Below are 22,742 nucleotides of genomic sequence, written 5' to 3'. Positions count from 1 at the left end.
CATGGAATCGGTTGCCTGAGGGGATGAGGGAACCCACACTGTACATACCGACCCTTAAACTTGTCACTAATTTGGGATTATCTGCTAATCTCGCTATTGAGTCATGAGATATCAACAATATTTGATCTTATGAGTAGCAAATTAATTCCACATGAGCATAAAGCGCCTATATTCCAGTTACCACTATCATATACAATCTTACGGCAGTTGTGACTATATAAAGTTTTTTTTCCACGATTATTCTAAACAAGAAACAGTAAAATTTTAAATCGAAGAAAGCTATTTCATTTGTACCTTAGAAAGATCGAAGTTTAGTTCTTACGCTTATGCTTGTACCCTCAATGGTGATGATGAGAGAAACTAATGCCTACTATTTAGGTATGGCTAAATATCATGAAACTCCTCTTAAAAACCTCTTTTAACTTTCAAAATATTTTAATAAATTCCCCCCCCCCCCCTAAAATTAGGGTTATAGGAAAACTCCTTTAACTTTGAGATTTTATCAAAAAATCTCCCTTAAATTAAGGGGTTATAGGAAAAACTCGCTTTAACTTTGAGATTTTATCAGAAAATCTCCCTTAAATTGGGGGGGGGGGGGGGGGGGGTCTGATCAATCTCAAATTTAGAATGGATTTCTAATAAGTTTGAAAGTTAAGGGGGTGAGTGGCTTGTGATAATCCCTATACTTGAAAAGAGAGAGGGTTCTGATATTTTGAAAGGGAAGGGAGGTTTTCAATAATTGTTCAAAGTTAAGAGAGGTTTTCTGATATTTACCCTAATATTTATAGGAATGATTTTATGGTTATGTATACTCTTCTTATGACTAGGTTCCACCCTTGTATAACTCCAAACCCTAGTAGGCAGATACAGAATCAAATACTTCGATAAAATAATTAATTTAATCTCATGTTTACAACGTATATAACGAGTCTTGATAATTTACCTTAATCAATGTCGTTTAAAAAAAATATGCTCTTTTCTTGGCTAATCTCGAATCTATGTTTTTTTAAAGTAAGATCTCATCTATTGATTAAACACATCAGGTACATGTAAGAATCACTCCGGATCAGATTGAGATTGAATTGATGTTAGGGCATGTTTGGTTATTTCCTAAAAAACCAAGAAATACAAATGAAAACAAAGAAAACTCAAAAAGTACAATTTCATCCATTTTCATCCATAAAACTCATGCACAACATCTAATAAAATATTATTTTTATCCAACAACCCATCCATCATATCTAATAAAATATTATTTTCATCCAACAACTCATCCAACATATCAACCACATCTAATAAAATATTATTTTCATCCAACAACTCATCCACCACATCTAATAAAATACTATTTTCATCTACAACATCACTCAACTCATCTCATCTCATCATTTCAAATCACTCACATCATCCAATAAGATGGTGACAACTCATCTCATCTCATTAACATTTTATTTCCACTCATTTCCTCAATGGTGACAACTCATCTCATCTCATTAACATTTTATTTCCACTCATTTCCTCCCAAAAAGTTAGGAAAATAATTTTTTTAAGCGTGAGTCACATCATCCAATAATATAATGATAACTCATCTCATCACATCTATTTTCTTATTTTTAAGTATAAACCAAACAAAAAAAAACCTATTACAAGAAATATGTTTCTTATAATTCATTTCCTTATTTTTTTGGCCAACCAAACAACATCAAAACAAGTTTTCTTAAAAAATCACTCACATCATCCTATAATAAGGTGACAACTCATCTCATCTCATCTCCATTTCTTTGATTTCCTTTTTTTAGCAAACCAAATACTCCCAAAACAATTCTTCTTAGAAATAGTTTTCCATTTTCTTTGATTTCCCACTTTTTTTAGACAAACAAACAGACCCTTATTGAAAAATGAACATATATTATTTGACTAATTTTGCTATATTATTGAAAAATGAACATATATTAAATTTAGGACATATTCCTAATATTGATTTCCCAGAGAATCAATATTCATACTACAATAAATGCTACAATAATTGCCATGGCGTGAACAACAAATCAATCCGCCAGACGTAGTAGTAAAATACTGTAGCGTGAACAGCGACAACGGTGCTTACTGTACCGCGAACAGTAAATCAAATCTGGCACTATATTTTTAAAGTTACCGTTTATGCTATAATATTTTAGTGTATCATAAACAGTAAATTAAATCAAATCTATTAAAATTACTTAAATCCTCCTCTCAGTATAAAAGAGTAAATATGGTTTCTAAATTAAATGTATTAAAACTTGGATCCTCATTTAAGTATAGAGGAGTAGATATGATTTATAATTTGAAGTATGCAACAATCAAGTTAAATGTATTAAAACATAGAGGAAAGTAAGTTTAAAATGTAATACTTAAATAAATAGGGGGTTGTGCTTTGCAAGAGGTGCACGCTAGTAATAACTATACTACTACTCATACACTATTTCTTTACTGTAAAAGAGAAAATGTGTAGAAATACATTTGCTAGAGAGAAAAATGTGTAGAAGTAGTTTAGGAGAGAGTAATGTAGGGTAGTGATAGCTATACTACTACTTCTACACTACAAAAGAGAAAACTAAATGTTGGGCCCACGCTCTTCAACTTCTCTAAAATTGATGACTTGTCAAGGAAGTCCATACTTCTTTCTATCATAGACTCATAACATGAAAATAATTTAGGAGAGAATAATATAGTTATAATTATTTCATAATTCACTTACCATTTTAGGAATATGTCCTAAATTTAACAAAAGGATCATCTCTAGGCCTGTCCATCTGGGTCGGCTTGGCCCGGCCCGGCCCGGAAATCCGGGCCCGAGCAGGGCAAAACCGGAGCCCGGACCCGGGTACCCCGGGCCGGGTTCCGGGCTGGCCCGGATTTTTTTAATTTTTTTAATCAAATTTTTTAAATTTTATTTAAATTTTAAATTATACAAAAAAAGACAAGAAAAATTAATAAAAAACAATAATTTTATTAATCACTTAAAATGATATAAATTATAAATAAAAAATGATAAAAATAAATTTTTTATTAATAATTAATAAATTACAAGTACAAATTTATTTTGGAATTCATCGCATCACAATAGATAAGTACATCCCAACTAGGTTGGCATCTACTCACCTATATTACTATCATTTACAACTATTTCCAAAATAATTCTTTACAAATTTTAAGCTAAGATATAAAAATTACAATTTGATTAATATTATTTATTCTTTATATCTATATGTTAGTCCCAATTCTTCAAATTTATCTTCAATTCCAGCCATCCGATCGATGCCTTGCGTTCGCTTCTCGTACCTCCACCAATCTTGTAAGCACATCACCGCTTGTACAGTATACGGATCTAAGCATGTCCTGTAGTCGTCGATCAAACGTCCTGCTGTGCTGAAGGCGGATTCCAAAGCTACCGTCGAAACCTGCACTGTTAGTAAGTCACAAACCATGGTGGAAAGTATAGGATATGAAACTGATCCATATACTTTCCACCATTACAAAATATCTAAAGCATTTCCTTGACATTTAACTAAAGAAGCAGATAAATGTTCATCTATTTCAGAAACCTCCAATGATGACGATCCAAGTCCTGATCCACCAGTTAGCTCAGCTACCATTGCATACCTATCAAAACTTACACTTTTACCTCGGGATGAGCTCGAAGAAACCGAAGGTGTAGACTGTTGTGTAGCTATACCATGTCTAGCTGCATACTCATCATATAAGATTTGAAAATAATTTGTAATAGCTAAATAATGAGTAGTAGCAGTAAGGATGGTTCTATCATCTAAGTCTATAATCTGATTACCATACAAGGATTGTAACAAACTTCGAAGGCCAATATCCTTCAAGCATGGATCAATAAGAACTCCCAAACCAAAAATATGAGGAATATGCCTAAAGTACTTACTAAATTTGCTCTCCATTTGAAAAATCATAGGTCCAAAAGTATCATCCATATGATATTTCCCAATTTTTTTTGAATATTTAAAATTTATAAAGCAGCTAAAGTAATGGTTGGATAATAACAACCAGATAATAACATTGTAGCATCATAAAAAACTTGTAACATTTTATTTAAATTACATATAATTGTCCATTCATCTTCAGTTATTTCATAAGTGCTACCATAACTAGAACTAGAAGCATAATAATTTATAAAATCAGTTATAACGTCTTTATATTCTATTGCTACACTTAACATTGTATAGGTGGAATTCCACCTATGGTCAACATCTTTTGGAATTAGTCTGGGCTTTACATTTTTTCTTTTACAAAATTATTTCCATCTTTTAAGTCTTTGTTCAGAAGCATTATGCATATAAGTAACTGTTCTAACATTTTCTATCATGGGTTTAATTTCAGTAAATACACTTTGAACAATTAAATTTAAAATATGACAGATACATCTAATATGAAAAAGATCACCATGACATGGCAATGACAAAGTTGATCTGATAAAATAAATAGCTACATTGTTATTACTTGCATTATCTAGTGAAAGAGAAAATATTCTTTCTGAAATTTCTAATTTTATAAGTTCTTCAATTATTAAATTTGCAACATTAATACCAGTATGTGACTCTTCTATTGCAATAAAAAAAACAATTCTTTTAAACATTTGCCAATTTTCATCAATCCAGTGTGCTGTGATACATAAATATCCAGTTTGTGCTCTAGATGTCCAAATATCAGAAGTTAAAGAAAATTTACGGTTTAAATTTTTAAAATAAGAAATTATTTTTCCTTGTTCCTCCTGATAATATTTTAAAATATCACGTTGACAGATTTGACGAGAAATTTTTTTAAATGCAGGATAAAAACCATCTCTAAACATATCTTCAAATTCATCATCTTCTACTAATTTAAAAGGAAGGTTTTTAAGAATGATAAACCTGATTACGTATTTCCTAGCTCTCGCAGCGTCATAGTTCCAACTACCGAGACTACCAGAAGAGGAGGATTGAGAAATAATAGATTGTCGGATATTACCTTGAGGAGTCTGGCATTTGTTGTGTTTATCTAAATGACGTTTGAAGTGGTTGGTGCCGCTCTTATGATGAGCTTGAAAAATCTTGCCGCACAACGCACACTTAGCCTTCTGGGTGAGAATCCTACCGTGTTCATACTTGGTGACGTCGATCTTCTCGTAAAAATTCCACACATCGGATCTTAGCCTTTTAGGAGCTCTTGGTGCAGATTCGTCGCCACCGGATTCGAGATTAACTTCGGTAGGAGTAGACCCAATAGGAGGACTCATTTCAAGATCGGGAGATAGGTTTTGTTCTTCATAATCAGATCCGGAAGCCATTTGATGAAAGGATTAGAAAGTATAAGAGAGTATAAGAGTATAAGAGAGAAGTAGATGAGTTTTGGTGTGAAGAAAACAAATGAAAACCCCCCTCTAATTATAGAACCAGCCCCATAAACAAATGACCAAAATAACCTCACAAAATAGCCGTTTTTTTCCGAGCCGAGGTCGGCCCGGGCCGGCGAGCTTTTTGGAATTAGGCCTAATCATCTCCACTAAAGGATTCAGCTTTCCACGACCATAATTTGGTCATGGAGCAATTTGAGCAATGTGCTGATGTACAAGTTGACATACAAGTTGACACAATAATAAAGGCCGATGAGAAGTTGGATAGTGACCGTACACAATCGCATCCATATATGAAGGCTTATAATATTTGATATTAAATGTGTTCTAGACTCATAGGTGTCGCTCGCCGTGAGGAAAAATAATGAACATTAATGAACATTTTGAGTAATGATTTTTTGCCAACTGGGGGCTCTAAAGACTAAAAGAGATTTGCAGGCGGTGCTACTTGTTAACATGTCTAGGAAGCGGGAAGTATTACTCTAAACTCTATTAACTTACTCTTAAACTTACGAAAATTTACAAAATTTTATTAGTAATTCATCACTATGTTCTAACTTTATCCTAGTTTACTTAACCTACGGTATGCTAAAAGAACGTACTTTCAAATATCGTTCAGTTTAGCATATCTGTGGGTTGTTCATATATATTGAGAGAGCTTGCAATTTTGAAAAATGCAGCTTTAGATTACAAGCCTAGTTAATTCAAAAGATGAAATCTAATCTTGATCAAAATTCATAGTCCAATAAATATTGCGTCATCCATAATCTACTTCTCTTTGAGCTATGACTACAAGTCTGATACGAAAGAATAAGCAAAAAAAAAATTAAAAAAAATAAAAAACAAAAAATAATTTGAAAAAAAAACATTATAATTTCCTCTGTCTTCCCCTGGTCTCGCCTCGCCTCATCTTGCTGCCATGCATTAATGCATACTCCTTCCCCGTCTTCCAAACTATTTATAAAAATTTTCTTTTGATGGGATGATGCTTTTTGATGGAAAAAGATCTTGTATTTCGACCTCCATCTCGTAACCAAGAAATTCTAGACCACCGATGCCACATTACCTGCTAGAGTTTTATAAACACATTACATATTCAGATTGAACAAATTTTTTATTTAAACCCAATCCAATTTTTTTTTTTAAAAAAACCGACCTGACCTCCTTTTATTTACAAGGAGCGACCCACTTCGTGGCCACGTCAGCATCGTGGCCGCGAAGTGGGGCGATTTTTTTAATCGTCTTGGCTAAATAGTCGGGTTTCTAACCCCGACTATTTTGTACATCCTGGTTAATATACATGCTAAACTAGTCAGGGTTAGCAATCCCGACTAATTTAGCTTGTGTATTAACAAAATAGTCGGGGTTAGCAAACCCAACTATTTAGCAACGAGATTAAAATAAATCACCCCACTTTGCGGCCACGAAGTAGGGCGTAATTTTTTTTAAACTTGTTGCTAAATAGTCGGGGTTGCTAACCTCGACTATTTTGCTAATACACAAGCTAAATTAGTCGGGATTGCCAACCCGGACTAATTTAGCTTGTGTATTAGCAAAATAGTCGGGGTTGACAACTCCGACTATTTAGCCAGGACGATTAAAAAAATTCGCCGCACTTCGCGGTCATGATCCTGATGTGGCCACGAAGTGAGTCGATCCTTGTAAATAAAAGGAGATCGAGTTGCGGTTTTTTTAAAAAAATTTAGATTGGGTTTAAATTAAAAATTTGTTCTATTCAGATTCGTTCGGGGTTCAAAAATTTACCTATCCAATATTCTATACTTGCTTTTCCAATGCGTCAGTCTCTATTGTCAATATTATTATCTGTAAGTTATAATTTTTGTAGCTTAATTTCGATTTAGAGTGGATACGGGGTCACGCCACCACACTTACTTGTTTGATTCCTAATTATGTACAGATGAATATGTATTATTAAATAACAACTATGAATTTGTAAAGGGAAAGAAAAGGTTAATTATATACTCTAGAAAAAAATGGAAAATGTCATGCGCCCCTAAAGAGACGTCGTTTCATATAGTAATCATCCTTGCTATCCTCTCCACATGGCTACGCTATTTAGGCCGGTGCATTATTAAGTGAAAAGGGATAAACAACAATCTCAAGTAGAGTAATAGTTTAACTTCATCTTTGACAACAAAAGCAATTAATGGACTTTTTCCAAATCTAGAAGTAACACAAATTTCTTTTTCTTTTTCAAGTAAACATATATACAGCTTGCTAGGATTTTTCTTTTACTTTTTTTTCCTTTTTCAATTGTGAGGATATTTTTGTTGATTTTTTTTTTAAATTGTGAGGATACTCCTATTAGGCTTTACAGTTGAGAGAGCATTTTCATTAATCCTTCCAAGCGTGAGAGTATTCCCATTAATTAATTTTCCTTAGTACACGAATGCATTTCCATAGTTTTTTTTAGTGTAAATATCCTTGGAATTCAGAAAATGAAGCTCACATAAGAGGGTGAATTTCTTTAAAACGTAGTATAAATATTAATAATCCTAATTAAATCGGAGAACAAGTTTAGGGATAACAAGTTGTTAATCCTTATAGTACAGGTGGTATATTTGCAATTTAACCTTGTTTTAACTTTGGTGAAGAAAAATCCTTCAAATCACCAAGAATAAAGACTAGGCATATTAGGAATCCAGATACATCGAGATCGCTCTCGGGGTATTCTTGGATTATCACAAAAGAGCTATATCGATAAGGTACTTAAAAGGTTTGGCATGCAAGACTGCAGACCAGGAGACACCCCTGTAGCTAAAGGAGACAAATTTAGTCTCAATCAGTGCCCTAAATGTAACCTTGAAATTCAGGAAATGCAGAAGATTCCTTATGCTTCGGCTGTAGGAAGTCTAATGTATGCTCAGGTATGTACGCGTCCGGATATTGCGTACATTGTTGGGATGTTAGGCAGATACTTAAGCAACCCTGGTATGGATCATTGGATAGCAGTCAAAAGGGTTATGAGGTATCTTTAGAAAACAAAAGATTACATGCTCACATACAGAAAATCAGAACAGCTGGAGGTCATTGGGTACTCTGATTCTGATTTTGCTGGATGCCAAGATAGCAGAAAGTCTACATCAGGCTACATTTATATGTTAGCAGGAGGAGCTATATCATGGAAAAGTGTCAAACAAACACTTGTAGCTTCATCCACTATGACAGCAGAATTTGTAGCTTGCTATGAGGCATCCAATCAGGAAATATGACTGTGAAATTTTATCACGGGACTACACATTTTGGAAAATATGGAAAGACCACTAAGGTTATATTGTGACAATAAATCTGCAGTAATGTATTCCAATAATAACAGGAGCTCAACTAAGTCAAAACATATTGACATTAAGTTTCTGGTTGTAAAAGAAATGGTACAGAGTGGACAGATATCTATAGAGCACATTGGGACAAACTCCATGATAGCTGATCCTCTTACTAAGGGATTGCCACCCAGGGTCTTTCATGAGCATACTGCTCATATGGGTGTGGTATTATTTGAGGATATCATGATTTAGTGGGAGTTTGTAATTGTGGTGCTTTATGTTTGGTTGTATTGTCTGATCAGAATAAAGTATTCAGTTAAGATACTCTGTTACATTATGTTTGGTTTTGACCTCACTTAAGCAGGACCAGTTGAAAATAGACATGTACTGATCACATTGCATGTAATTTTCATGCTGCACATCCATGATTGATCTATGTCGTTTGATTGTATTGGTATATGTGACCATTAATGGGTCGAGTCACGATAAATGTGACGAATGCCACTTTGATCCTATATTGATATAGTCAATGGACGAGATTGTTCGGAAATACCTTTTCAGTGATAGCAATTTTTGAGCTCATAAGGTTATACACAATTTAAGGAATCATATGGTGCCCAAGTGGGAGATTGTTGGATTTAATCTAATAAATCTATTTGTGGACACATATGATTAATCAATGTGTATTGCTATCCTTCAGGATAACCCACTAAAGTGATCAATTAATTTGGGTTAATGAGTATTTAAATAAGTCATGGGGTTATATGTGCAAATACCAGGTTGTAATTGTGATTTGATGAGGGGCCAAATTGTAATGTACAACATCTATAAATAAGGGGTTATGGTCCCTAATCTAGGGTTACATTCTCTAATTCTCTTCACCCCCATCTAGAGAGAAATTTGGCTAGAGAAACCCTAAGGTTAGAAGATCCAAAACTCATCTAAAGTTTCATCTATGGATTCAGGTATAAGCTTCCGCTCTTTTGATTCTTGTTAATCTCTTCGAATTAATCATGGCTTTATGGTTTAGATCTCAAGTTTTATTAGATCTAACAAGTTGATATACACAGTCATCAACAATGTTCATCTCAAAATCGAACGAGATAATTATTTGTTGAAACTTATGATACCATTGACTGTTAAGGAACAAAAACTCATTGAGTGAACCGATTCAAGTTTTCTTGGATTAGTTGGTGTCTAAGGCAAGGTTTAAGGGTTTTGCGTAACGCGCTCTGCAAGGAACGAGGTACTCAATTGATCTTTGATCAACCTCTATTACTATCCTTACCTGACTAACTACCTGGGTAAAACTTTAATCTTTTCACTTTAGGAGTTTTTGGTTTGGAATAAGAGGACCGGAATTATGAGAATAATTCATATGCATTTATTTAATTACGCTTCTTGTATCATATATTGCCTAATGATAAATGATCAATATATGAGCGAACCAAATCAAAGAGGTGCATCTTTTAAAATTCTATTTTATATAGTGGATTATATTTCAAATCTTCAAATGTAAAGTTCATCTCTTTTATTGTGTTATGATGGATATTGCAATAAATGTTCATATGTCCTTTTAGATAACTTGCATTTGTTACATGATTAATTACAATGTTTTATGCAAGAATGCACTTATAAAATTTAAAGCACGTATGTACAAATATTATTATTATTATTATTTATATAAGTGGTGGTACTAGAAAATGACAACATAAATCTGGAAGGTATCTTTTGTAGACAACCAATTTAAATTTGGAAGGTCTCATTTGTAGGCAACCAATTTAAATTTAGAAGGTCTTATTTATAGGCAACCGATTTAAATTTGGATGGTCTCCTTTGTAGGCAACCAATTTGTAACCTCTTATAATAGAAGAATTTTTAAAAATTTTATGCATATGAATTATGAAGTATGAAATATATTGTTCTCTTGAATGCTCTGCATGTATCTATTATTAATTTCATTCATGTATGTGCATATGCATAACTGCAGAATTTTAGTTCCACATTAGTTTGAAATGTTCAGATATTAAGGTTAAATCTTAATCTGCACAAACACTATGTGTTTACATCTTCAGACATAGACTATGATCTTTTATGATCATAGACCATGACCTAATGTCAATTTCAAATAATATGATGGACTAATTACAAAATAAAAACTTGATAAATAAATACAACGTCTGCTAGGCAAAGTTATGATTCTAGACTTTGCAAAGTCTGTGAAAAGAATCTTGCTGACCTTTTGACAAAGGGTCTATCCAGGAGTGTGGTTCTAGATTCATCGAGGGAGATGGGGTTAAGCCCATAGATGAGGTCACTGACAGCGGCAACCCAACCCTTATTTGGAGACGTAGTCCCAATATTGGTTCAATGCGGTAGAAACAAGTTGGACTAGTGACACTCGTGTGGAGCATCGACCCAAATATATTCATATATCACTATGTAGCTTGTGCTACTACCCCTTCTCTATAATGACGATGCTCTTATGATACAGCTGGCTAGGCTGAGTTTTACTCTTAATAAGTTCAACGTGTGTATCATGGGGGGTATTAAATAAACAGCTGTAGTACCCTTTGAGAATTTACCTACGTGAGAGGAACCGTGATGGCCGCGGTTAGGGGGGGCTGGGCTAACCCCTAGAAACTCTCATGAGTCGGTTTATTGTGAGCATGGCCTTTAACGCTCAACCCGCTTTGCTCAATAGATGAAACGTATTGTGTGTGTTTTCATCAATACCTGATTAAAGGGGCCTAATTCAAGGCCTAGTCCATTATGTCCCTCAGGTGGCGATGAACTCACTAAGGAAAGGTTCAAAGCCGGAAGCTACCTCTCCCGAATTCACGATACGAAAGGTTGCCCAACCTATATTTGTTTTATGATTTCTTGATTTATTTATTGATTTCTGAGTCTTCAGTCAATATTGCCTTTTGGGGGGGACTGTTAGATATTTTGTTAAGAAAAGATAATTTTTCCTTCATGAATAGTAATAAAATTTTATAATTAAAACATGTTTTAATTAGCAACTAAAAATATGTGTAACGACTATATAATTATGGGGAACGTTATAAAATTTATGACGAACGTTACGGAATTAATTACGGGTTTTGTAACGTATTTTCCAACCCTATATATATATTCGTATGTTGAGCTCAAAATGATAAGAAAAAATATACAACAAGTTTCTCTTGTTTTTCTTCTCTCCCCTACATATTATTTTCATCTACATCTTAGTTTTATTTTATAGGCAACTTCCTTCATTTGAGCTGAAGCTCTGCACTCTCGCCCGAGTGCAGAGGCCGGCTGTTTCCGGGGGCTTTTACCGCTAGGGGGGAGGGAACCATCTGCGCCAGGGCGATAGGCGGGTTCTCAATCTTCTAGGGCAGTGAATACACGACTGCTCCCGATCAGGCCAGTTTTAATTGTTTATTTTTCGGATTTATCTGCATGCTATAATCTTAATTATTTGATAAATTTCCAACATCATAAACGCTAGCACTCGCATCACGTAAAGCTTCATTTTTTTGAAGGATTCAGAATTATAATTGGAGTCCCACTAGAGGCACATCATGAACCAAACTTTTAACCACACCCCTACACTCTCTATAGTGCTGGTGGGCCATGCATGATATTTTTTAAAAAATATCATGCATGGCCCACTAACACTATAGAGAGTGTAGGGGTGTGGTTGAGAGTGTGGTTCATGGTATGTCTCTAGCATTATTTTTATAATTGAAGCATTAGAATCTAGCAGATTTGGAACCATCCTCTGACATATGATTCCTTTGAAAGAGGCCATGCCCTGTGATCATGTTGATGTCTGATACAAGGACAAATAGTTGACAGAGACATTTTTGTCTTAATTAATTTATCTAATTGTCTCAAATTTAGCAGAATGTGCAACACGCTGCAAACCTGCAACTATCTCTATCAAAATATTTGGGAGCATCCTTCAGCTTCAAGGTTTTCCCACTGAAAACTAAGAATTTTATGCGTTTAAGACTCTTTAGGCAACCTAATAAATTAATGTGAGGAAATTTTTATGTTGTACAATAACTTCATTATGCGAATTTCTCCTGTGAAAGGTACCTCATTTTCATATGTTTCACAGAACTTCATTATACACATTTTCTCGTGGAAGCTACTGCTTTCTTGATGCAAGAATATATTGAACGAGAACTTCATTGTTCACATTTCTTACTTCACGAGACTCTTTATTATACCAGATATTATAACTACAAAACTGGTTGAAAATGGTAAAAGACAAGAACAATTACAAGTTGCTTAATTGTTTTGAGATAGTGACCCGTCTTTATAATAATAACTAGGTTTTATGTACGTGCAATGCACGTGATTAAATACCATGATTAAGTAATTTTAGTTTATTTCCTTACTAAAATTTGTTCATCAATTTTACTTTGATGGTTTTTGCTCATTTATGTCTCTAAACTTTAGCATTGTGATTATTATTTTCTTTGATGTTTGTTTAAATGAGCTACACCTAATTTAAATTTCCATGTTGATAATTGAATTAACAGGAAAAAAATATAATCCGAAACCAATTTGAATTATTATGTTATTTGGACCGACATGAAATCAAGATTAACTTGAGAAAGTATAGTGTTGCAAAAGTAAAAAAACATTTAAAAAATAACATTATAAAAGAAAGACAAACAACTAAAGCTAATAAGACAAGATGATTGGTTAAAAGTGGGCTAAAACGACACAGAAGAGAATTTGGAGTATGTTCCTAATCCTTAATAAACTTTAAAAAAATCATAAATTAAAGATTAATGCTAACTTAAGTATACTTTTATATGATGAAAGCATCCACATAAGTATATAAAAGCACTAAAATCATGAAAACTGCTTCTAAAGATTCATAATTTACTTTAAAAACTATTTTATAAAATATTCAGAAAATGGTGTCTTTCATTCCTTTTGTTTTATTTTTTACTGAGTCGACGTTAATCATTCTCCATCTTTATCTTTTTTGATAAAATTAGACGACATTTAGATGCTGAAAAAGGATAGTAAACCTTACTTTAAAGTTAAATGTATATATCTTAATGAAAGAATATCAAACAACTATTCTTTTATTTACTAGGTTTTTAAATTTTAGTCTTGTTTCGTGATTTTGAATTTTTAAAGGTGTGTTTTGCAAATTTTGAAACTCTGAGGGTGCTGAAAATTTTCAATATTAAGTTGAGTCCTTGTAATTTTTATGTTTCATGTAGTGGTGGTAAGTGTTCGGATGTCAGGATATTTCTTGCAACTCTGAAATTTTGAAGGTGTTTTTTTACAATTATAAAAAATTTGGATCATTTTTTGTAAAATTCAAATTTTCAGTGGTCTGCTGATAATTTCCAGATTTGATATGTACTGGTTATGTGTTTTTAGATTTTAGGGCTTTTGTGATTTTTAACTTTTGAAGGAGTTTTTTTATAGTTTTTATAACTTTGATGTTATTTTTTATATATTTTAAATTTTCAGGTGCCTGACGGTAATCCCTTGAATTCATCTTTTTTGTTTGCAAGTTTTAAAATTCCAAAAATTTAAGGTTCTTTTTTATTATTCAAACTTTTGAGAGTGTTTATACAATTTTTTGAATGTTGAGGGTGTTAATTACAAATTTTAAAATTTTCAAAGGCTACTGTTAATTTTCAGATTTCATATTTTTTTATTTTAAGTTTTAAAACATCAAGATGTTTTATGTAATTTTAAACTTTTGAGGGTATTTTGTGTAATTTTAAACTTTTTGGATTATGTTGTAATATTTCATATATTATAGCATGTTAGTTCTTTAAAATAACAAACTAATACCATGAAAGTATTTCATGTATTTTGTTAATCTTATTTATTTTAAATTGTTGAGTTATAGGTAGTTCACATTAGATTATGATAGGATATAATTAGGATTAAGATATATAAAGATTTAAATGAAATATTAAAAATAGTGAAGGGTAATATTGAGCATAGAAATATTTTTCTGAACTCGTACTTTTAAAGAGAGTATATATATATATAATTTAAATTATTGACATGTAAGTAGTTCACATAGGATTAGGATAGGATATAATTATGATTATAATAAATTAAAAATATATATATATATATATAAAATATATATATATATATATATATATATATATATTATATATATATATATATATGAATTAATGGTATCCTTGTCATAGGAGGGGATTTCCTCCTATAACGCCTCTAAAATCACATGATTGGACGACATTGTGGATGATCCGCTCGTTGAACTTGATCTACATATTCTAAAACCCCAACACACCAAGTTTGGGGTGAACCCGTCGTCGTTTGACCCTTCATCGAGCCATATGAAAAGTTTTATTCATTCAAAACTGTTAAAATTGATACGAGTGGATGAAGGTCAAACGACGACGGGTTCACCCAAACTTGTGGTGTGTTGGGGTTTTAGAATATGTAGATCAAGTTCAACGGACGGATCATCAGCAATGTCGCTCAATCATGTGATTTTAGAGGCGTTATAGGAGGAAATCCCTCTATGACAAAGGATACCCATTAATCTCTCTCTCTCTCTCTCTCTCTCTCTCTCTAATATAATATATATATATATATATATATATATATATATATATATATGATAATAATAATACTCGGGCTCCGGACTAGAGATCCTTGTGCATTTCCAAGATTCCCCTCGCATCCAATTAAAAAAGGATTACTTGCGAGATCCCTCATAGTATCATTCAATTGTGAATAGAGTTCTTATAGTTCTATTTGTGGCAAATAGACCCCTATACTATTGGTCCAGATATGAGGACACCCCTAAGTAAATTTTTTTCATTATTTTGAAAGTAAAAGATAAAAGGAAAGTAATGGAGGATCTATCTTCACTAATAGAACTATAAAGGGGCCTACATGCCTCCACAAACATTTCTAACACTTTTAAGAGTGAAAAAAAAATTCACTCAATGAGTCTATTCGCAAAAACATAAAACTACAATTGTCCTTTGTCAATCGCAACTGTTTGCAATTGGAGTTGCAATTTTATGAAGCAAATTGCAACCTTACAATTTAGATCTTCAAATGATTAGAAAATAAGAAAAACCGCACACATTTTATTCAACGAGGGGGCATAATCATATATAAAATTATCTTAATCAAGTCAGCCGTAGGAGACAGCACCATAAATAGATTTAAATCTGATGGAAAAGAGGCCACGCTTTGGACTTTGTTAAGCTTCTTTATAAGCAAAGAAGAGATGCAATAGCAAAGGCATAGTTTAATCTTAATCATTTGCTTCATCATAATAAAAAATGCAACAGGAAAACATATTTAGTATTTCTAACTGAAGCAGCAAAATTCTACAACCAATAAGTAAACTGTAACAATTGTTCTTATATTTTCTAAATTTCAGTGAGGCTAGTTGAATGCATTCTATGTGTGAACATTTTCAGAATGCTCAACCCCACGATCAACAACTTCATACTCAACATCATCAGTTGTAACCTTCACATTACCTACATCTTCATCATCAACATGATGAGTTGTTGACTCTTCTGCCGTGCTTGCAGGTTTGCTACTCTCAAATGTAGGATTACTTGATTCTGTCGCATTACCTACTGCGGTTTTATCCCTCATCCCTGATAGTGCTAATTTCGGAGACCACTCAAGCATATCATCAATAATGTTTGAAACTCTCTTTTGGTACCTGTCGTCGAAGGAGCAATCCAATTATGCGTATATATTCTCCAAGATGAAAGACATTGAGATAAATATTTAACTGGCTTTTTGAAATTTATCAGTATATATAATGACAATACCTTGCTCTAGCAGCTTCATTAGGGGCATGATGTCGAAGCAACAGAATGACCAGCAGAGTAACAATGGCATAGAAAAGCCTGGATGTCCATTTGGGTGGTTCACCTTCGTCTTTCTTGGGCCAAAACCGAACTAGCTCTCTAAATGTTGTTTCTTCAGCATTAACATTGGGGAAAAACCAAATTCGCTTTCCAAGAAGGATCCATAGAGCACCAAAAACTGCACCTCTTACTGCAAGTAATGAACAAAGAGGAAGAACATGAGAGAAAATGCTTGGTATTTTCGACCCAAATAAAATCAATTTTAAATTTAATACTCATAATTTATAAATGATAGGACAAAAAAGAAATCCTACAAATAAGCCTATGTACCTAAAGGGTACTTGTACATGCCCTTAAGGAAAACATTTAGTTAATAGTTCAATTAGCATAAAAGCAGTCAAGTCAAAATATGAGAACTCGATAGTCTAATTCTCTTGAATTGTGTACTGATGTCTCTCATCTTAGCCTTCAATGAAGTGCTCTATTTAGTTTTAAAGCACCCGGTGCCTTTCTCTCATTGAGATACTGATGTTAATCCCTATAGACGCAATGATCTGACATGAGTCATTAAAAGTAGAACTGAAAATTATTAGCCACTGGCTTCAGGTCATTGACGCCACTAGACTGGAGTATGCACAAGAAACACCCAATTTAACTAAGGAAAGCAACTTTCTTCGCCATGAACAATCTCCAAATTAAGTATACACGTTTAGCAACATGTGAAAACTATTATGGATTAGTGATCACACATCACATTAACCAAACTAACACGTTAATCTTCCTCATGTGCTTTAAGCAGTGTTCCCCCTGTCGCCAAACTACTTTCCTGTTTTTGAGACATTTGATGTTAATAATCCATTCAATACTCACACTCAAGACTTTGTGAATCATTAAAGCATCAAGGCTCATGGAAAGAAGGTTTTCACATCATAGTATCATACATATAAATCAACATCGTCAAGACTTATGTCTTTTTCCCTCTCTTAGCGTGTTCTCATTAAATTGGCTTCTCAAGTAGGAAGGACCGGTTTTCTTAGTTTATACTAATTTACTAACATAAGAAATGACCAATAGAAACTGAAATGGAAGATCAAGTGTTTTTCAGTATCAGTATGCTTACACAGAAGCATTATTGATATACAAAGCAGCGCTCCAGCACATGAGTAGAGCACAACAATCTTGACCTGGTAAGGGTATACTGGAAACAAGCACACTGCTAATGCTGCCACTGGCCAGAGGAATGAAAGAATTGTTTGCCACAATGCCCGTCTTTTCATAAATGCCCATGCAAAGAAAGCATCATTTTCAGAGAACACTTGCTCCTAGAGAACCATATAAGCAAAAATGAGTGCTATAAAACAGGACATGCAGTTAATTATATTCCAAATATCCGTCAATGAATGTCAAACACTGTGATACAAACATAAGTTTGTTTTGAATGAAATTAAGTATCACAGGATAAAAATCTTTTGGCTCATTATTACGAGAGAGAACATTAACTACTGGTGTGGAGAAATAAGAGCATTTTTTAAAGAAAATATTCAGTTTTCCCAAGACAGATAAGTATCCAACTCCACACAAATTAGCCATATAATTTTCATTTTTATATCAAGTTCTAATATTAATAAAGAAAACATCAGTTATCAATCAACTGAGCAACATCATCAAATGAAAAATAGAAAAGGTGCAAATATTCAACATACATTTGTCAGAATGCGGGAAAGCCCATTCAAGAACTGCAGATGGCCACTTATTACGTTAATACTCACAGGCTCCTACAACTCCAGCATGCCACAGTTGGCAAGCAAGCATCAAGAATTATATAGACAACTAAAGGATGCATGTTTGCAAGAGACCATATAGCTACATAAATGAATGTGATACTCAACATCGCTTCAGAATACGGCAATCATACACCGCGTCATATATATAGCAACTATGGGAGTAAAGAACTTAGGTGTAAAAACCAAATAAAAATACAAAAAAAAGGAAAAAAGAAAAAAAGGAATAGACGAATAAATATTAGTGAATGTGTGCAATATGTTCCTTAGTAATAGTGATTTGATCTAATGTAGAAACTAATAAAAATCTAGCATGCATGCATTTTGAGCTATAACCCAATCCTTAATGAGTAACATTAATTGTTATATGGAAGAGGCTACCACCTAAATTCCCGGTTTACTGCACATGTCCCGAATACTAGGAGGCAGCTGCTTCATGTTTGAATTACAGAACAAAGGTGTTACGGATGCTCGAATCAATGACCTCTAATTGTTAAATTGTCTAACCATGCCTACATGTGTAACTGCAGTTTTAGGGAAAAAATTTAGCTCATATAGAACCTGTTAAAATGAATGCAGGTTGAAATCCAAATTCAATATTTAACTTCGGAAAATTCAGAGATGAATCAGTTGTATTCCAAGGGAACTGAAAGGGATGTAAATTAACCTGATAAGGTCAGATGCCGTATATGACTAAAAATCAAGTGCATAGTTATCAGTGGAACTGGGCAAAACAAATTTATTCAATAGATAGCTTGTTCTAAACTGTTTAATTTTTCACATGAGGTTTATTACATCTCGTTAAAAAGTTAAAACAAAAGCGAGTATGAACTTGCTCAAAATGAAATTAGTATCACCTAGTCATCATAGAGAACATAATTAACAAAATAAAGTTGGAAAAGGAAATAAATTTCTTACTGAACTCTCACATGCAGTCATATTTTTATTAGATACATTGAAATACATAGGCACTAATGCAGTTATACAAACATTCTAGTAAGAATGTAACTTCATCAACGCAACTATCAAACTAAACGATCTGAAAATGTTAAAAACAATACTGTAATCAATTGTTAATTGGAAATTATTTCATTATAATACTTATCATTATATAGCATATCAAACTACGCAACTAATTTACAGCCTAAAGCAGTCATATCCAATATTAGCTTCATACACTATACAAATGAGTATCTTCGGAAATGATACGATAAAAACGCCAAAATCAAACTTATCTCATGCTATTCAAAGGATAAAAAAATGCACTTACATGATATATCTCCAAATGCGCAGGCCAAGAGGACAACTTCTTTTTCCCAGGTCTAACAGTTTTCATCACACGGTCACATCTCACTATAAGGTTCTTCCTAAGTAAAGTATTCACAATATCTTCTGTATCCAGATCTTTATCGGATCCTAGTATTTCTTTGAGCTCTGGGTGATTTCTCAAGAAAAATGTGAAGTCCTTCCCTCTAAAATATTCAACCCTTGCTTCTTGCATAATTGCCCATCTGGATTCCAGTTGTTTATTGTCTCTAACCTTCTCAGCAAATACCTGATAGACATCTTCTTGTGTAGCTGATTTCTGCAGGTTCCAAATTTGCAAAATCTTAGGGAGAAAATTAAGGTAAGGATTATTAAAGCAATTACCACAGAAGATACTGTTCAACAGTTATATGAATATACTACTGGCTACAACCTTCACGTGTGACTAAACTATGAGAAGGAACAGTGACCATCTTTGACAATATAGAGTAAGTGAGCATCAACCTGTGTCAGATGTTCTCCTAAATTTTTCATTGAGATCTTACAAAATAGTGTAGCACTTGGAACCAATCAAACAGAGGCACAGAAGTTAGCAAGCATAACATCCATATGCTGATGGCTTTAAAGTGCTCGCTACATATATTGGAATTAATGTATATCAAACCTTCCTAAAGCACAATCAACAAGAGAGAGATTTTATTCAGAAGGGCTCATAAAAGTAAATGGAATAAGAGAGTAAACCAATTGCATATACTGAGCCATAAATTTGACATTTTCAATATTCCCAGTGTAAAATTCAATTCCAAAACAAATAAATATAGACTTCATAAATTTTTGAGTTCATAGAAACAATGACATAAGAGAATTATGCAACAATGCATTATAACTTTCAAAATCTTACAAGAATCAACAAATTAAATTTACCTATTAACTAAAATATTAGAAGGAAATAAAACATTCATTCTCACTCAAACTAAAACAGCCCATGATTGCATAGTATATAAAAGGAAAACGGGTATGAGGTGGCTAACATTTTTTGCGGCTGAGTTATCAAGAGAGGGTCTAAGGGAGAGATCCTCCTGCACCACATCTGATGTGCAGTTCTCACAATTCTTCATCTCTTGATATTTCATTTAACAAAATGAACCGCCAAGTCATAACCAATGAATCCTTTTGAAAGTAAGCTAAATATACACCTTGGAGATGCTGAACCACCAATAAGAAATTATTATCTGGAACTGGCAGTAGCCTTAAAGAGAAGAGCAAGAGACAAAAATAGGCCTTCTAGCAGCAAGTAGGAGCATGGGGAAAATGATAAGGGGCATTTTCAACAGGCAAAATGTCTGACAAGACTCAGCAGCTGGATACTGTTGCTGGAGGCAGCATCAGATGGATGATAAAGAGCATGGGAACTAAAGAAGGTGGAGAAGCTTTTAAGCAACAGTGGTTAACAGGTTAACAAAAGGATTCAAACCTAAATCCTCTAAAGAAAGAAACTTCAAGCTGATGGATGTACTTTGGGACTGAGAACTCAAAGAAAAGAAGGCATATCTTTGGATAGCATAACTTTAGCAAGATCTAATCTTTATCCCAGTGGATCCATATGATGCATCCGAAAAATTCAATCTCTACTCTCTGATAAGCATCAAGGCTAGCTCACCAATGCTGAGATCCTTCAGCAGAAATTTTAATAGCGTACTCATGATCTTTGTATTAAAAATTATATTCGATAAAACATCTAAAATTTAATTGTACAGACAAGCTTTCACATCAGTACATGAACTTAAACCGTTGGACAATCAGTGATTCATAAACTAAATCAGATGAAACATCGAGCCAGTGCATGTACTTTGAGGATGTAAACAAGATACCCTCTTTCGATAGCATTATCGTGTAGAGGTATATTTTTCCCCACCAAAGGCTACACATAGACATGCGACATCTACACTCTCAAGAGTATCAAAGAGAAATTTTACAGTGATCTCCCCAACCTTCAAGCAAGATATAACTAGTTTAGTGTTATAAAATTCCGCATAAAACAAAAATTTTCAAAATTTTTTATATCCTTAATCGAGCCTAGAAAGACTATAAGATCGCCAACAAAAATAAAATTCAAATTTCAAACAGAAAATTGGGTTTTCACGGTTTTAGCCCACAATTACCCGCGCATTCAATTCCAAACATCGTGCATTAAAACCCAAGCACACCCCAATCTCAATTCACAGCAAAACAAGCCAGATTTGGCATCAAAACCCTAAAAATTCAAGAAAAGAAACAAGTTTATGGAAACTGATCGTACCTTCGAGGAGGAATTGGCGTCTAGATGTCTGCTACTGCCGCCTCCGCCGTTCTGTGGGGAACGCCGGATCCTTTTCTTCTCCGTCGCCGATTTCGTCATTTTCTTTCGATTTTTTGCCCTTTTTAGTTTCACTTTGTTTGGTTCGTCTCTCCCTCTCCCTCCCTCTCTCTGTTGCGTGTCTTAAATTGTCGGAAAATGTTACGTTATTTGGTCATTTATTTCTGAGGACACGCTAGAGACGTTGGATGTACCTCTGCCCGACCCGTTAACGCTAATTTATGTTGTCCGGATGCTGTACAAGTTGGATCCATTACAGAACTTGAGCCCGCTACCCCGGTTCAGGTGGGCTGCAAAATTTCAGCCCCATGGACTGAAATTTATGGGTTGGCCCCATCAAAAGCGATATACCGTTCGATAGAAGTCCATTTAACTTTGAATTGGGCTTTTGATGTTTGAGACTAGCTCACTAAATCCAATTCAACGTCTCCTAAAGTATCTTTTAAAACCACGCTAGGGTGGGACGACGCGTTAGTGGGTCCAGAATTTTTGTCCCCATTGGTTTTTCTGTACGGTCTCGAGGTGTCCTCCTCTAATTATAACTTTAGCGTTATAATTACACTCGGGTGGGACTACGCAGTGGTGAATCCAAAACTATTGTCCCAGCGGTGTCTTAAATACTAAATACAAGCAAACGCCGGTAATTCTAGTGGTGTCTGTAATAAAATACAAGCAAAAGTAGGCTCCGAAAATTTTATAGTCAATTTGACAAACTCCGTAGAACTGGATTAGAGTTAATTCTATCAAGCTTTGAGATAAAACTTGTGAACGTGGGGGTCACACCCACGAGTGTGGACATGTGCGGTG

The 22,742-nt window shown here is 33.8% G+C and overlaps 1 protein-coding gene across 1 annotated transcript; it reads right to left on the bottom strand.

The window, feature by feature from the left end:
• LOC109822575 lies at positions 15,952 to 22,048 on the bottom strand. The gene is made up of 5 exons (XM_020388789.1): positions 21,879 to 22,048; positions 19,584 to 19,898; positions 17,653 to 17,854; positions 16,494 to 16,722; positions 15,952 to 16,381 (listed from the first exon to the last, which is right to left on the bottom strand). The coding sequence occupies exons 1-5, from the start codon at positions 21,975 to 21,977 to the stop codon at positions 16,108 to 16,110; spliced, it is 1,119 nt and encodes a 372-aa protein (XP_020244378.1). The 5' UTR covers positions 21,978 to 22,048; the 3' UTR covers positions 15,952 to 16,107.

This window comes from Asparagus officinalis, chromosome 8 (genome assembly GCF_001876935.1).
Source record: "Asparagus officinalis chromosome 8, Aspof.V1, whole genome shotgun sequence".
Classification (NCBI taxonomy): domain Eukaryota; kingdom Viridiplantae; phylum Streptophyta; class Magnoliopsida; order Asparagales; family Asparagaceae; genus Asparagus; species Asparagus officinalis.
Note: the sequence above shows the minus strand (reverse complement) of the source record. Positions and strands in the feature narration are given on the sequence as shown.

What these genes read in the sequence shown, in the direction of transcription:
- LOC109822575 (XM_020388789.1), bottom strand. Translation starts at nt 21,977, where the DNA reads ATGACGAAATCGGCGACGGAGAAGAAAAGGATCCGGCGTTCCCCACAG. An exon ending in ACGCCAATTCCTCCTCGAAG is followed by an intron (nt 19,899 to 21,878) that starts GTACGATCAGTT and finishes TGGAACCTGCAG; the next exon opens with AAATCAGCTACACAAGAAGA. An exon ending in AATGAAGCTGCTAGAGCAAG is followed by an intron (nt 16,382 to 16,493) that starts GTATTGTCATTA and finishes CTTCGACGACAG; the next exon opens with GTACCAAAAGAGAGTTTCAA.